The sequence below is a fragment of the Danio aesculapii genome, chromosome 13 (assembly GCF_903798145.1).
Source record: "Danio aesculapii chromosome 13, fDanAes4.1, whole genome shotgun sequence".
Classification (NCBI taxonomy): Eukaryota; Metazoa; Chordata; class Actinopteri; order Cypriniformes; family Danionidae; genus Danio; species Danio aesculapii.
This window is the reverse complement of record NC_079447.1, coordinates 51792649-51809478: the sequence shown is the minus strand read 5'-3', so window position 1 is coordinate 51809478 and position 16830 is coordinate 51792649. Positions and strand designations below refer to the sequence as shown.

Here is a 16830-nt window from a genome sequence, read left to right as displayed (position 1 = left end):
ATATAATATAATATAATATAATATAATATAAATATAATATAATATAATATAATATAATATAATGTAATATAATATAATATAAATATATTAATAACCTGCCAGCATGATTTGAATCTTCATCCAGGCAATAGTTCTGTGCTGAGTGACCGCTGGACTTAAATTGCATTACTGTAGTTTTCAACAGCCATTTATTATATACTGTAAGCCAAGATTGATCTTTGCTTTGACCGAAAGGCCAGTGGTTTCTTTTATTTTTGTACTTGGACTCTTCTCCTTTGAGGTTTTGAGACGGGGCACCGGAGCAGCATGAAATTATTCCAGAATTAATGAGTAAATAATTCAAGTTCCAGATGTGCACGCAGTGTGTTGTGCTTTGTATCAGTTACAAGTACAAGTCCAGATGTGTGTCCGAGCAGAGGTTTTTCTGAATGAAAAAAATAAAGCCGATAGAGAGCAGTCACTTCAGTCTGGCAAATGTGACTCAACGCCTAATACTCAAGAAGAGCCTGCACGGAAATTCTGGTAGCACACAGAAGTATCATCTGACCACCACATAAGCCCGAGAGAAACATTTTCAACTTTTCACTTGCCTGTCCGCTGTTTCTAGCAGAACACGTTTCCTTCACATATGGAAAGCGCATATAGCTGGTGCGGTGCAACATTTCTCAACACTGTCAACACTATTGCTCCTATTTGTCACAACCGTTTGACACCAGCTATACGTCTCGCCCGTGGCTGAACATTGTGTTTTATATTCGTGATAGATGTAATCCTTTGTAAGAGCAGTTTTTGGCTGCTCTTGCGGTTGCAGTAAAACAGCACTTGGCGTTATTTCCCTGATGTGGTATACCGTGAGCTGCAAGCTATATATCCTATAACTTTACCACTCTTATATTTCCAGGTACGTTTCCTGTGCTCTCGGCTGTCCGTATGAAGGACAAATAAAACCGTCACAAGTCACGAAGGTATAGTAATATCTTTGTTTAGTCGGAATAAGAACTGTTCCACTATGTGATAAATTCATTAAGAAAAATATCATGGTAATGTATAGTAAATATTATAATGTTTTGAACTTTTATAGTACTTTAGTAGTAGTTGCTATGGTAACACACCAAATATAGTAGTTGACCTGTTGTGGTAATTCTATAGTTGCTATGGAAACACAATAACTATAATAATTGATCTGTTATGGTAATTCTATAGTTGCTATGGTAACACAACAACTACAGCAGTTGATCTGTTGTGGTAATTCTATTGTTGCTATGGTAACACAACAACTATAGTAGTTGATCTGTTGTGGTAATTTTATAGTTGCTATGGTAACACAACAACGACAGTAGTTGATCTGTTGTGGTAATTATATTGTTGCTATGGTAACACAACAACTATAATAATTGATCTGTTGTGGTAATTCTATAGTTGCTATGGTAACAAAACAACTATAGTATTTGATCTGTTGTAGTAATTTTATAGTTGCTATGGTAACACAACAACTACAGTAGTTGATCTGTTGTGGTAATTATATTGTTGCTATGGTAACACAACAACTATAATAATTGATCTGTTGTGGTAATTCTATAGTTGCTATGGTAACACAACAACTATAGTATTTGATCTGTTGTGGTAATTCTATAGTTGCTATGGTAACACAACAACTATAGTACTTGATCTGTTGTGGTAATTCTATAGTTGCTATGGTAACACAACAGCTACAGTAGTTGATCTGTTGTGTTAATTATATTGTTGCTATGGTATCACAACAACTATAATAATTCATCTGTTGTGGTAATTCTATAGTTGCTATGGTAACACATCCTCTATAGTAGTCGATCTGTTGTGGTAATTCAATAGTTGCTATGGTAACACTTCAGCTATAGTTGTTGATCTGTTGTGGTAATTCTATAGTTGCTATGGTAACACAACAACTATAGTAGTTGATCTGTTGTGGTAATTCTATAGTTGCTATGGTAACACAACAACTGTAGTATTTGATCTGTTGTGGTAATTTTATAGTTGCTATGGTAACACATCATCTATAGTAGTCGATCTGTTGTGGTAATTCTATAGTTGCTATGGTAACTGATCTGTTGTGGTAATTTTATAGTTGCTATGGTAACACAACTATAGTAATTGATCTGTTGTGGTAATTTTATAGTTGCTATGGTAACACAACTATAGTAGTTGACCTGTTGTGGTAATTCTATAGTTGCTATGGAAACACAATAACTATAATAATTGATCTGTTATGGTAATTCTATAGTTGCTATGGTAACACAACAACTACAGCAGTTGATCTGTTGTGGTAATTCTATTGTTGCTATGGTAACACAACAACTATAGTAGTTGATCTGTTGTGGTAATTTTATAGTTGCTATGGTAACACAACAACGACAGTAGTTGATCTGTTGTGGTAATTATATTGTTGCTATGGTAACACAACAACTATAATAATTGATCTGTTGTGGTAATTCTATAGTTGCTATGGTAACAAAACAACTATAGTATTTGATCTGTTGTAGTAATTTTATAGTTGCTATGGTAACACAACAACTACAGTAGTTGATCTGTTGTGGTAATTATATTGTTGCTATGGTAACACAACAACTATAATAATTGATCTGTTGTGGTAATTCTATAGTTGCTATGGTAACACAACAACTATAGTATTTGATCTGTTGTGGTAATTCTATAGTTGCTATGGTAACACAACAACTATAGTACTTGATCTGTTGTGGTAATTCTATAGTTGCTATGGTAACACAACAGCTACAGTAGTTGATCTGTTGTGTTAATTATATTGTTGCTATGGTATCACAACAACTATAATAATTGATCTGTTGTGGTAATTCTATAGTTGCTATGGTAACACATCCTCTATAGTAGTCGATCTGTTGTGGTAATTCAATAGTTGCTATGGTAACACTTCAGCTATAGTTGTTGATCTGTTGTGGTAATTCTATAGTTGCTATGGTAACACAACAACTATAGTAGTTGATCTGTTGTGGTAATTCTATAGTTGCTATGGTAACACAACAACTGTAGTATTTGATCTGTTGTGGTAATTTTATAGTTGCTATGGTAACACATCATCTATAGTAGTCGATCTGTTGTGGTAATTCTATAGTTGCTATGGTAACTGATCTGTTGTGGTAATTTTATAGTTGCTATGGTAACACAACTATAGTAATTGATCTGTTGTGGTAATTTTATAGTTGCTATGGTAACACAACTATAGTAATTGATCTGTTGTGGTAATTTTATAGTTGCTATGGTAACACAACTATAGTAATGGATCTGTTGTGGTAATTCTATAGTTGCTATGGTAACACAACTATAGTAATTGATCTGTTGTGGTAATTCTTTAGTTGCTATGGTAACACAACTATAGTAATTGATCTGTTGTGGTAATTTTATAGTTGCATGGTAACACAACTATAGTAATTGATCTGTTGTGGTAATTCTTTAGTTGCTATGGTAACACAACTATAGTAATTGATCTGTTGTGGTAATTTTATAGTTGCTATTGACACACAGAAAGACATATCATCCAAGTTAAATTACTGGAAAAAAAAGATATAAATAATTCAGACAATTGTCTTCAAATTAAAAATGTTATATGTTGCATATTTTGGCAGAAAATGAAAAAAAAAAAGTTGGATGTTTATATAGAAAATATGTTTTTGTTCTTGACTGAGTGTGTTTGGCTGTAAAAACCACTCCAGGTCAGATTATCTCCCACAGAATCAGTGCTTATGATTGTTTTGTTGATTATTACTTTATTTTAATTTGTTTTCCAGTGACTCCTTTTATATTTTCATTTCAAATAACAATTTTTTGACCACCAGTTTGCTAAAATAGCCATGGAGCTCTCTGCATATACTTTTTGTTTCCTCCCACAGTTTTTGTAGTCCCACAAGGCCCCTTCTTACGATGTTTGCTAAAAATCCTGCATGACGCTGTAAGACGGGCAGTGCTTTCCTAGCGTTCAGAAAGAGCTCTCTGTGTGCACTCCTTCATCTTGTTTATATTTCCAGGGGGGAATAGTGTTTTCATGGCTTTTTTTCCCCTCTGTTCCGGCCCAGGTGGCGAAGCGCTTGTTTGAGCTGGGCTGTTATGAGATTTCCCTGGGGGACACCATTGGCGTGGGCACTGCGGGCTCCATGGCCGAGATGCTGAGCGATGTGTTGACAGAAGTGCCCGCTGGTGCATTGGCGGTGCACTGCCATGACACTTACGGTCAGGCGCTGCCCAACATACTCATAGCTCTGCAGGTGAGAGACATTGCGGTGGTCAGACTTATGAAATGCCTTGTTCATATACACGCTCAGAAAAAAATACAACACCTTGTCACTGTGGCAGAACCCTTTAAAGGATGGTTCACCCAAAAATTTTAATGTACTCGTTATTTACTCACACTCAAATAGTTATAAACAGGGTGCAAACTATATACTGACGATTGGGAGGTCAATTTTTTTGTGTAACAGTAAGTTAAAGTTATTTGCTCTTCTGTGATTGTAAATATTTCTCAAATTATGTTTATCAGGAAATTTTCACAGTATTTCCTATAATATTTTTTCTTCTGGAGAAAGTCTTATTTGTTTTATTTCAGCTAGAATAAAAGCAGTTCTTAATTTTTTAAACCATTTCAAGCTCAATATTATTAGCCCCCTTCAGCAATATTAGTTTTGGATTGTCTCCTGAACAAACCACTGTTATACAATGACTTGTTTAATTACCCTAACTTTACCCGAATTAACATAGTTAAGCCTTTAAACATCACTTTAAGCTGAATACTAGTGTCTTAAAGAATATCTAGTCAAATATTATCATATTTACATCATAAACTCTCAGAAAAGAAGGTACACAGTGGTACAAATAATGTTCCTTAAGGCAGTTTTTCCCAACCCTGTTCCTGAAGGCACACCAACAGTACATATTTTGGATGTCTCCCTTATCTGAACCATTCATTTCAGGTTTTCAAGTCTCTTCTAATGTTCTGATGATTTGATTCAGGTGTGTTTTAATAGAGAGAGATTGAAAATGTGTACTGTTGGTGTGCCTTCAGGAACAGGGTTGGGAAACACTGCCTTAAGGAACGGTTTTGTACCTTTGTAAAAGTTGTACTTCACATATGGTTCAGAAAAGACCTCTTATGATACTGCTCTGTACCTTCTATGGTACAGTTGAAATGAAGGTACACAATTGTTCTCATAAAAAAGGTACATAAGTGTTGGACAACTCCTTTATTACAATATCTATGAAAATAAATATTACTGGAACGACAAAGTGATTTTATGAATAATTTCCATATTAAAACAATATTTGCGCACGACATAGCCTCATCCAATTAAAATTTGTTAATCGTATATACTGGACAAAAGTGAGATTGGCAAAAATAACTCAAGACGTGGATCCTATATGTGATCGCTGTAATCAAGCACCTGCAGACTTAATACATATGTTTTGGCTGTGCCCATCAATCACTTCTTTTTGGCTATCAATTTTCAAGTGTTTCTCTTCTGTGACAAAGATACACATCAAACCATGCCCTCTTATTGCACCTTTTGGACTTTCCCAGAATATAGTAGGGTTATCAAGCTGTACTGCAAACGCCCTTGCATTTTTGACACTGTTAGCAAGACGATGTATTCTGTTATTATGGAAACAAAGATTCCCTCCGAGTTTTGACAGCTGGTTGCGAGACGCAATGAGCTTCATCCACTTGGAAAAAATTAGGTTTACAATAAATGGCAATACTAGGGCCTTTTCTGAAACATGGGACCCATTTAGACTTTTTTTTTCTGAGCATATCACATGACTAGGTACTTTATAAATATCCGAGGACTCATATTTTATAATTTTGAGTTATTTATTTAATTTTTATTCTTTATAATTTATTCATTTTATTTATTTATTTGTTTCTATTTATTTGATTATTATTTTGTTATTATCATGAGTAATTCTTTTTTTTTTTTTTTCTTTAAATGATAAATGTAATTTCAACTTATGTTATGTAGAGGGTAGGGGTGGGAATAATATTTGTTTAAATTTCTCTGTAAAAATACTATGTTATATCTGAAAACCTTAATAAACAAAAAAAAAAAAAAAACAATATTTAAAAGCATATAATTAAAGTAACTCATAAACATAAATTATTAAGTTCTATAAAACAAAACAACTGGTCAAACAAAACTATAGTTACTGTGAAATAAACATTTAAGGTAATTTTAATTTAAATTTTAATTTAGTAAGCATTTTCTGATTAATACATTTTCATTATTGATATCCGCACCTTTCGGCGTTTGCTTTCCACTACAAACGTGAGCAGGCAAAAGTCCTGCATATGCAAAGTGTTCATGCAGACATTTTACTACTGTAAAACTCAAACATTGTGCATATCTCATTACAATACTCTTGCACAATTTTATTTCCATTTTATAATTAAGTAATTTAAATGAACTTTTCAGTGATTACAAAGGTATGAAAACTGGAGAAAATAAAGTTTTATATTGTAGATGTGAGAATGTATTTCTGTAATATGATGGTGAAAAGTGTTGTGAAATGTTCAGCAAAAAATAGATCTTTAGATTTCTGTTAAAGTGTCTTTTATTCTTTATTGTAAAGGTGCATTTACACAAAAAGAAAAAAAAAACATGGTTTAAAAATGAATTTGATGTTTTATTCATTCATTCATTTTATTTTCAGCTCAGTCCCTTTATTAATTAACGGGGTCGCCACAGCGGAATGAACCGCCAACTTAACCAGCATTTGTTTTATGCAGCAGATGCCCTTTCAGCTGCAACCCATTACTGGGAAACACATACACACTTATTCACACACACACACACACATACACTACAGACAATTTAGCCTACCCAATTCACCTATACCGCATGTGTTTGGAGCACCCGGAGCACCCGGAGAAAACCCACGCGAATGCAGGGAGAACATGCAAACTACACACTGAAATGCCAACTGACCTAACCGAGGCTCGAACCAGCGACCTTCTTGCTGTGAGGCGACAGCACTACCTACTGCGCCACTGCATCGCCGTATTTTTTATATTTACTGAAAATAAATTGAGGCATTTTGCACACAGCAAATGCCTTTAAATAGTTCTTGAAGGAAGTGTAAGGTACAAAGTGTCTTGTCACTAGTGATTCCTTCATGGATCAGATGTGTACCTTTGATGATGGTTTAAAATTGTATCTGCAGGTTTTAAAAAACAAAGGTACGTTTTGGTTTCCCATGGTACAAATCATGTCCTTAAAGGTACAAACTGCAATGGTACAAATGAGTTTTGTGTCTTACGGTACAATTCTGTTCTATTAAAAGCTACTGCCCCAATGACAAGGGTTTGTACCTTCATTGGTTCAACATTGTACCATTTTTTCTGAGCGTGTACACACATCATGGCAAAAATACATTTGTAACAATAATCAATAATTGTTAACTTAATCAATTTGTGTTGGGACAACATGAAGGAATTGTGTGGAACAATATATATATATTTTACATTCATTTTTGTATGCATGAATTTGAATCCAGCAATAGAGAAACATGAGCCAGAAGTTGAGTCCTCCAGGGAGCTCAACAAAAGCTACTGAAACACCTCCAAAACCTCCCTGGAGGATCAGCCATTAAACGCTTCTTTTTTTCCACCCAAAAGAGCAACAACAACAACAGTCACCACCCAAAATATGCTTACACCACACAGCCGGGCGTACATCAGAATGTGTCGACTCTACTCTTTCATGCCTTCTTGTGGTAAATATTCCTGAACCTTAAACCTCGACTGTAAAACCTAACAGTGAAAATCGCTAAATGAAACAAGTTTTTGGCTGCGTTACAATAAGACACAGGTGTCAAAGCCAGTTCCTGGAGGGCCGCAGCTCCGCACAGTTTAGTTTCAACCCTAATTAAACACACCTGATCAAACTAATTAAGTCCTTCAGGCTTGTTTGAGACCTACAGGTAAGTGTGTTGGAGCAGGGTTGGACCTAAACTGTGCAGAGCTGCGGCTCTCCAGGAACTGGCTTTGACACCTTTGCAGTAAGGTTTCAGTAGTTATATATTCACAAACATAAACTAATAATGAACAATACTTGTAAAGCATTTATTAATCATAGTTCATCATTTACTAATGCATTATTAACATCTAAATTCATGCTCATTAACATTAGTTAATGCACCATGAGTTAACAGTGAACAACTGTATTTTCATGGACTAACATGAACATATACTGTAATAAATATACCGTTCATTGTTTGATCATGTTAGTAAATGCATTAACTAACATGAACTAATACAATATTATTGTAAAGTGTTACCTCATTTTTTGTTGAGTTATTGTAACTGCTATGGAAACTAGGGATGCACCGATACCATTTTTTTGGAACCGATCCGATCTCCATACCAAAATTCTGAGTATCGATCAATACAGATCCGATCCTGATACTGTACCGTTTTTTTTTTATTTTTTTTTTATGTGCTTATAATATAAATTTAAAATAATAAAATAAAATATAATAATAAAATATAATAAAAAATAATATAATATGAATTTTTTATTCAGCTTATAATACTGTTTCTATAGCTCTGGTGCTAAACTCGAATAATATACCTTCTTCAGTAAAAATAACAGACCTATAGGCCTACTAAACATGACAGATGACACAATCTAACTAAAAACATGATGCTTGCTGTAAACTAGGCTACATTTGAGCATTCGTTATGACATTGATATGATCTGTCCAGCTTGTGTTTACTCTTTTAATATTAAGATTTTTCTATGAAATCTGCAATAGGCAACCAGTATTAACCCTAATCATTGGTAAAATAACTAGCCTTTTAGCAAAGCCTAATATTTTCCTGCAGGTTTGACTTAGACTAAACTTAAATTACTTAATATTCCCTCGCCAAATCTTGTCGTGAGTGTGATGGAGATAATTCAAAACAATGCCATTGTATAACAGTGGTTTGTTCTGGAGACAATCCAAAACTAATATTGCTTAAGGGGGCTAATAATATTGAGCTTAAAATGGCTTAAAAATTACATCTGCTTTTATTCTAGCTGAAATAAAACAAATAAGACTTTCTCCAGAAGAAAAAATATGATAGGAAATACTGTGAAAATTTCCTGAATCTGTTCAACATCATTTGAGAAATATCTGAAAAAGAAACGGCGAATAATTCTGACTTCAGCTGTATATGACAAGTTTCCAGTCCTCAAACCAACTTTGCAATCGTTTTCCTCCAACAGTTTGAGTTAACGTACCGTATGGTCTTCAACAGTGGGAATTAATAACCCACCGGCATGCCTTTATCAGCTCTCCTTTGTCAACTCTTTTCTGGGTTTGTCTTCGGCCGCTGCTCTTTGGGGGCTGGGCGGCTCAGCAGATGTGAAGGCCGGACACAAAGGCTCACCTATTAGATGTCTGTTTCATATGACAGTGGCTCGAAACAAAAAGCCCAGGAGATGCAGGCTGGAGCGGGGCCCTCGGGGGCTCCAACTCATCTGTCGCTAGAGCCGCTGAACTCTGTGACAATGCTGCGCTTAAAGGGCAAGGGGAAAATTATCCTTTCATCACTCGTTACTAAACAGAGGGAGACCGGGGAAAAGGAAAACCCCACGCTCCAGTATATTCCACTCTCGGCTCCCAGCCCTGTCTTTCTGTTTATCCATCTCTCTTTTTCTTTTTTTTTTCTCCAGCTGTAGCGGTGTAACTCTAACTGCGCTCGCTGCGCCACATAAATGCACATGAGTTTCCCTGATGGGCTTTTTTTTGCTTCCTTGTGAATTGTGCGACATGACAGGGGGTCCTTTTTCAAAAGGCTGAAAATGAGACCCCATTAACTGGAAACAATGCGCAGAGTTCACGTCAATGAAATCCACACTTTATTGGCTTTACTGTCGTTGAGTCTCTGTTCAAGTTGATTGTTTAAAGAGAGCTTGGATCGAGGGAAGTTTTGCGTTCTTATGAAAAAGGAATATTGACAGCAATATTTATCAGTAATAGTTCATTCATGTATTTCTTTTCAGCTTAGTCTCTTTATAAACACAGCGGAATGAACCGCCAGCATATGTTTTACTCAGCGTAGGCCTTTGCTGCTGCAACCCAGCACTGGGAAACACCCATACACTCTTGCATTCATACTTCGGCCATCTTAGTTTATTCAATTCCCCTATAGCGCATGTGTTCGGACTGTGGGGGAAACCGGAGCACCCGGAGGAAACCCACGCCAACACGGGGAGAGCATGCAAACTCTACACTGAAATGCCAAATGGCTCAGCCGAGGCTTGAACCAGCGACCTTCTTGCTGTGAGGTGATCGTGCTACCCACTGAGCCACCGTGACGCCCCTTACTAGTGAGTATCATTGATATTAGTAAAAGTGTCAATATCATTGATACTTTTCCACAAAAATATTAATAAATAGAGTAGTTGGCTAATCTCCATACACTCTAAATATGATGTTTCTTTAGTTTAAGGTGTAGAAAAAAATATCTAAGTGCATTTCTGCAAATCCTTTTCGCTCTAAAAATGCCTTTTTCTGTGCGTATTTTACCCAAGTTTAAAGTGTAGCAAACTAAAACAAGGTGCACTTACAGTAGGCTTTAAAAGAGGAGTGTGTTCTGTTTCTGTAATTCAGAAAACAAAGACTAAGTATACACTAAATATCTTTTAAACCCAAGTTTAATTCATTCATTCATTAATTTTCCTTCAGCTTAGGCTGCATTTACACTGCAGATCTTGATGGTCAATTCCGATTTTGTGACTGTATCCAATTTTTTTATTTATTTTTTTTGATACCTGCTTACATCATCTTTTAAAAGTGACTCGTATTTGATCGTCTGTATTTACACAGCACACGGCAGAACCGCAATGAGCAGGAAAAAAAGAGCAGGCGCTGACTGACAGCTGATAATTAAAGAGCGCTCTTTTTTTTTTTTTAGTTTCATTTTTAAAAAAAATTTTTGACAAGTTGTTTTACTATAGTTTATGACAGAAAAGTTCTCCTTTTGGCCATCTTCTTTTAATCTAGGCATTTTTAAACCAGTAGGCATCTTAATGCAACGTCCATGGCGTGATTTATGCACGTGACGTATGCCACAGTTTTATATTAATTTATATTGGTTATGTGGCAGATGTTGCCCTCTCTCTCTCTCTCTCTCTCTCTCTCTCTCTCTCTCTCTCTCTCTCTCTCTCGTTAACATGCTTAAATGCTTGTGCTATATGACAATATAAACGCTTCTTTAGTCCTCGTGTAGGAGATTTAAGGTTTGGGACTCTGCTGAAGTCTGTTCCGAAATGAAAGGGTCATGTTATCTACCGGGACTCGCACCAGGTGAAGAGCAGCGCATGCGAGAGGCTGACGAGAGATGTGTCAGTTTGTTTTTTGATTAAACACATTGCTTTCACCAGCGTTGATTCGGTTGCACATAGAGAATAATGTCTTTATTTCGGAATTACCACTCTTAATAAATACACCTGCATATGAAGTAAATCATATCTCAATGCATTTACTGGGGCACTGGAGATTTTTACTGGGGCACGTGCTCTAGTAATTTGGGTCTAGCGACGCCCCTGGTTGACGTCATTCGCTACGGTTTTTCAATGACGCGCGACTTGCATTGACAGGTGAAAATCCAATCTACCTGCTTACACCGTAGACACGAGGGCACAGATCCGATTTATATCGGATAAATTTCCACATATGACAAGGCCTGAATCTGATTTGAGTATATCGGAATCCATGTGATTTCTTTTCCTGCTTACACATACAAGGGCCATATCTGATCTGTGTCACAGGGGAGAAAAAAACGGCGACGGCGAGGGCTATGCGACCACGCTACTTTTTGTATTATATTATCTTTGCATCACATAAAAAAGCCTTCACTGCTTGTGTGAGATGTTTCAAAGGGGCAGAACAGTACATTTGGCATGTTTTAAATTATGCATAAACTGAGATATTGCAAAAAACATTTGCGAATAAAAGCACCATTTGCATCCAATGAGTAAACAAAATTTTAAGTTCTGACTGGGAACAGACAGTTCTGGAGGGAATAATAATATAATAATAACACTAGGCATCGCCTCACAGCAAGAATGTCGCTGGTTTAAGTCCCGGCAGGGTCAGTTGGCATTTCTGTGTGGAGTTTGCATGTTCTCCCCGTGTTGGCGTGGGTTTCCTCCGTGTGCTCCGGTTTCCCCCACAGTCCAAACACATGTGCTATAGGGGAATTGAATAAGCTAAATTGGCCGTAGTGTATGTGTGTGAATGCAAGAGTGTATGGGTGTGTCCCAGTGTTGGGTTGCAGCTGGAAGGGCATCCGCTACGTAAAACATATGCTGGATAAGTTGGCGGTTCATTCCACTGTGGAGACCCCTGATTAATAAAGGGACTAAGCTGAAAAGAAAATGAATGAATGATTCATTAATACGCATCGGTCTCGGTGTGCAAGGTTTGTGTACGTGACAAATCTTTCAGATATGAATACGAAAAAATGCATGCAAAAATGTCGGACTTTACTCTTCGTTTTGTTTGTTATCGTCCGTATAAATGTGCTCCCACACTGCCCGGTGCATTATTGGCCTGACATGACCTTGCGCCCTCAGGCCTGTGGGAAAATGAGCAGATTCTAGCCCCTGACCTTTTTACCACCTCTCACTATATGGGGCATAGAATCCACAGACTTTCAGACCATGCTGTTTGATCCGGGGAAAAAACAGTGTCTCCTTCCTTATAACAAATACATTCACTTTTAAAAAGTTACCGCAATTTCAACAGTAAAAACTGCTTCATTAAAACTCTGTTAACTGTACGTCCTTAATATATCCGATTAATAAATTGAGTTTGACAGACTTCATTTTGTTGACATTACTATGGTTCTTTTTAGTTTGTTTCTCATCAGTGATGTACATTAGAGTTTTAAGTTACATTTAATATTGATTAATATTGATTATTGTGTTGTTTTGCCTGTTACCATGATGGTGTTTTGTAGTTGTGTAAATGACTCTATCTCTGACTTTGGGAAACGCTCTTTGATAAATTAGCATTGGTTCATCATATGATTTTCTCATCACCATATGCTTATGCTTGTGTTTTTTTCTTCTGTGCAACAAAAAATATTGATAGTATAGATATTCATACTTTGAAACACTGGTGTATAATACTAGAAATTAATTAAATACGTTAATTTACTGTAAAAAAAAAAAGTATGGTTTCTACCGTAATTTTTCGGTAAAGATCTGGCAACCACAGCTGCCGGTTTTCCACTGTAAATTTTACACATTACTTTTAACAGTGTTGTTATTTAATGTATTATTAATTTTTTTTAATTACGATACGATTACGATACAATTGTGAAGTGGTTCATTCCGTTGAGGCGACCCCTGAGACTAAGCCAAAGAAAAAAAGAGTGAATGAATGAATTACAATACAATTTCTTAAATGGGACCACATAATGATCGATTTCTGTTTGATGCCAAATGTTATTGTTATTGTATGTTATGAATATTAAGTAAAGATCATGTTTCATCAAGATATTTTGTAAATTTGCTACTTTAAATGAATCAAAACTGATACTTTTTTATTATTAATGTCAACCCAGGCTCATTATTGATATGTACTCCTGTATACATTTCTGGAGAGCATGAGATATGTCCCAGGAGCTATGTTTTTTTGCAGTTTTTGTTTTTGCGAATCCACCAGAGGCCGCTGTGTGTGCTTTTTCAGAGCTCGAATTTCTCTCGTGAGTGCCGTTCAAGCCTTAATTCTCGCGTAAATCCACCAGAGGCCGCTGTCAACTGACTGACTGACTGACCAACCGATCGATCTCCCACCTACCTCTTTCCCTACACCTAACCGATAGTGTTTTCAAAGGCAATCCAGAAAAAGTAACAACATAGGCTCATACTGAAAACGTAGCCCTATAGACATTTCTGGAGATCTGGAATTGTGTAGCCAGAGGTACGTATGACTGCATTTCGTCTTGCTACGGGGTGGTATGACGCTGTTTCTTTTTTCGCTTACCAGCTGACCGCTTACCTCCATGTTGACGGCTCTTCCGCTGTTACCCGTTTGTCCAGCAGGTCGGTGGACTTGACATCAAGGTCACTCATTGCAATCATTTGTGCTATCTTGGCTGGGATGTCCCGTGCCTTCGCACTGTAATGGGGCATTTTTTCTGTCCTCTTCAAACTCCGGCAGCGCGAGCTGACTAGTCTTCAGTTGGGTTGTCTGGGTAAACTCGCTGTATTGTGTCAGGTGTTTGTTTTTGAGGTGCCTTATCAGGTTTGTTGTGTTAAATGTAGCCTTTTCCTTTCCACCTCTTGCAATCCCGTTTACATATCTCTCAGTTTGCTATGCCAATGTTGTCATCATCAACTTTATAATACCTCCAGACCGCAGACATACTCGCGCTATCCGCTTCAAGCCGCTTTCGAGTTCTACTTTGCCCAGCATTTAACCAATAGCATCTCTGAACTGTAAGTAATGTTGTTGCATTGCTGTTTCTGTGTGAAGCCAAGAAAGAGGTCTATATATATATATATATATATATATATATATATATATATATATATATATATATATATATATATATATATATATATATATATATATATATATATATATATATATATATGAGCCTATGTTGGAACTATCCCTATAAGTTAAACCTCAGCTTTCACAAAAGATGATTTTATTATTCATATCTTTTGTTTGTGTGTCTTAATATGAAGAATAGTTTACATATGTCTGAAAAAAGCCCTTTGGGCACCTCCTCCTGATGGAAAGATGAGGATGAAGTAAAAGCAGGACACACAAGTCGCAGCAGATGTTTTTATATTAGACAGTTTCAATTGATTTGAATCGCTCACTTCACTTGTGGCCCACATTATCTGATTATATGTTGCATTTGTTAAATGTTTCAATACTGCTTTTGCCATTTCTTGCTTGCATTCGCCACCAGCCAGCTGGCGAGTAAACCGACATCTTTCACATGCGTTTGGCAATCGGCGAGTGTTAATTTTGGACTCTACGGCTAAATGTTGTTCCCGGAATGACCCGGTGTGCTTTTCAATTGGAGGTGTTGTGCTTCATTTAGTGCAGTCTAGATGACAGAATGGCTTTTGGGCTGATCTACAGTGGGTTTCTTTTTTCAGAGATATTTCTGCAAATCATATTAAAGGGATAGTTCACCCAAAAATGAACATTTCCTCACTATTTACAAACACTCAAGTGAATTTCTCTCTTTTGTTGAACACAAAACAAGATGTTTTGAAGAATGTTGGAAACTTACAGCCAATGGTATCCATAGTAGAAACAAAAAAATACTATGAAAGTCAATGACTGTTTTTTTTTTAATATACGAAAGAAACTTAAAGAACGTTAAAAGTTTATTTTTTATTTATATTTATTTATATTTTTAAGTGAACTACGATACGGCTTCACTAATCCAGATACATTTTTATTTTTAGCATAAAAAAACGATCCACGTCCAAAAACAGCTTTTTCAGACGTATTCAATCTTTGCAAAACGCTGTGTGAGTGTGGACGGAAGAGAAACGGAGAGCAAAATATGCATTTTTACAGAAATGTATTAGTGTGGACATGGCCTATGACTTTAAACAACAGAGGCTCATTGTGAAAATGTACCCCCGTATACATTTCTGGAGAGCGTGAATTATGTACCCAGGCATTTAAAATAAATTCTCGCGTAAATCCACCAGAGAACACTGTCGACTGACTGACCGACCGATCGATTGATCCCCCCACCCCCTTTCCTAAACCCAACCTATAGTGTTTAAAAAAGCAATCCTAAAAAACAAAAGCCCACACGGCCACCTGATTTTTACTTCATTTTCAGATCTTACCACATTCTCAACCTGTTATTTATTTGTTTATTCTGTTTCTTTTCGCGCTACCAGATGACAGCTTATCTCTGTGTGGACGGCTTTTCCGCTGTTACCAGTTTGTCCAGGGGCTCGCCGCGTATGTCAGCGAACTTGAGATGCAAAGAGGACTTGACTGTGATGATGGAGTTCGACTCGGGTGAAGAAAAGTTACAGAATAAATAAATAAATAACAGGTTGAGAATGTGGTAAGATCTGAAAATGTAGTAAAAATCAGGTGGCCGTGTGGGACTTTGTTTTTTAGGATTGCTTTTCAAAACACTAGGTTGGGTTTAGGGAAGGGGGTGGGGGGGATCAATCGATCGGTTGGTCAGTCAGTCAGTCAGTCAGTCAGTCAGTCAGTTGACAGTGTCCTCTGGTGGATTTATGTGAGAAGAGCAGGCTTGAAAGGTACTCGGGAGAGAAATTTGAGATCTGAAAAAGCGTACACAGCGGCCTCTAGCGGATTCTCAAAAACAAAAACTGCAAAAAACGTAGCTCCTGGGAGGTATTTCACACTCTACAGAAATGTATACAAGAGTACATATCCATAATGAGCCTGGGTTGACTTTATAGGACTGTTTGCCATAATCTCAACTGAAACATGAAGATATATAAAATTTATTTATTTATTTTTATTTTTTCAAATGTTACTTAACATTTCCCCACAACATATCAAGTTGGGTGTACAGATTTTTGGACCGTGATCTTAAATTATTTTGTTAGATTAGTTCCTATTTTGGCTTTGGTACTGACTAATCTTATGTATGTATATACACAAATATGTTATTGTAAAGCATCCTATAAAAAATTGTCATTTTATAGAGTATATACAGTATATAAGTATTGAACACTGTTTTTCTCAGAAAAGATATTTCTAAAGGTGCCGCTGACTTTTCCCCAGATGTTGAAACCAACCAGATAAATCCAT

At 36.4% G+C, this 16830-nt stretch overlaps 1 protein-coding gene across 1 annotated transcript in view; it reads left to right on the top strand.

The window, feature by feature from the left end:
* hmgcll1 (3-hydroxymethyl-3-methylglutaryl-CoA lyase-like 1) overlaps positions 1-16830 on the top strand; it is a 48074-nt gene that overhangs the window by 13332 nt on the left and 17912 nt on the right. Inside the window, exons 6-7 of the mRNA XM_056471067.1 lie at positions 902-965; positions 4083-4271. Coding sequence (XP_056327042.1) covers positions 902-965; positions 4083-4271 — 253 coding nt within the window. The remainder of the gene's footprint in view (positions 1-901; positions 966-4082; positions 4272-16830) is intronic.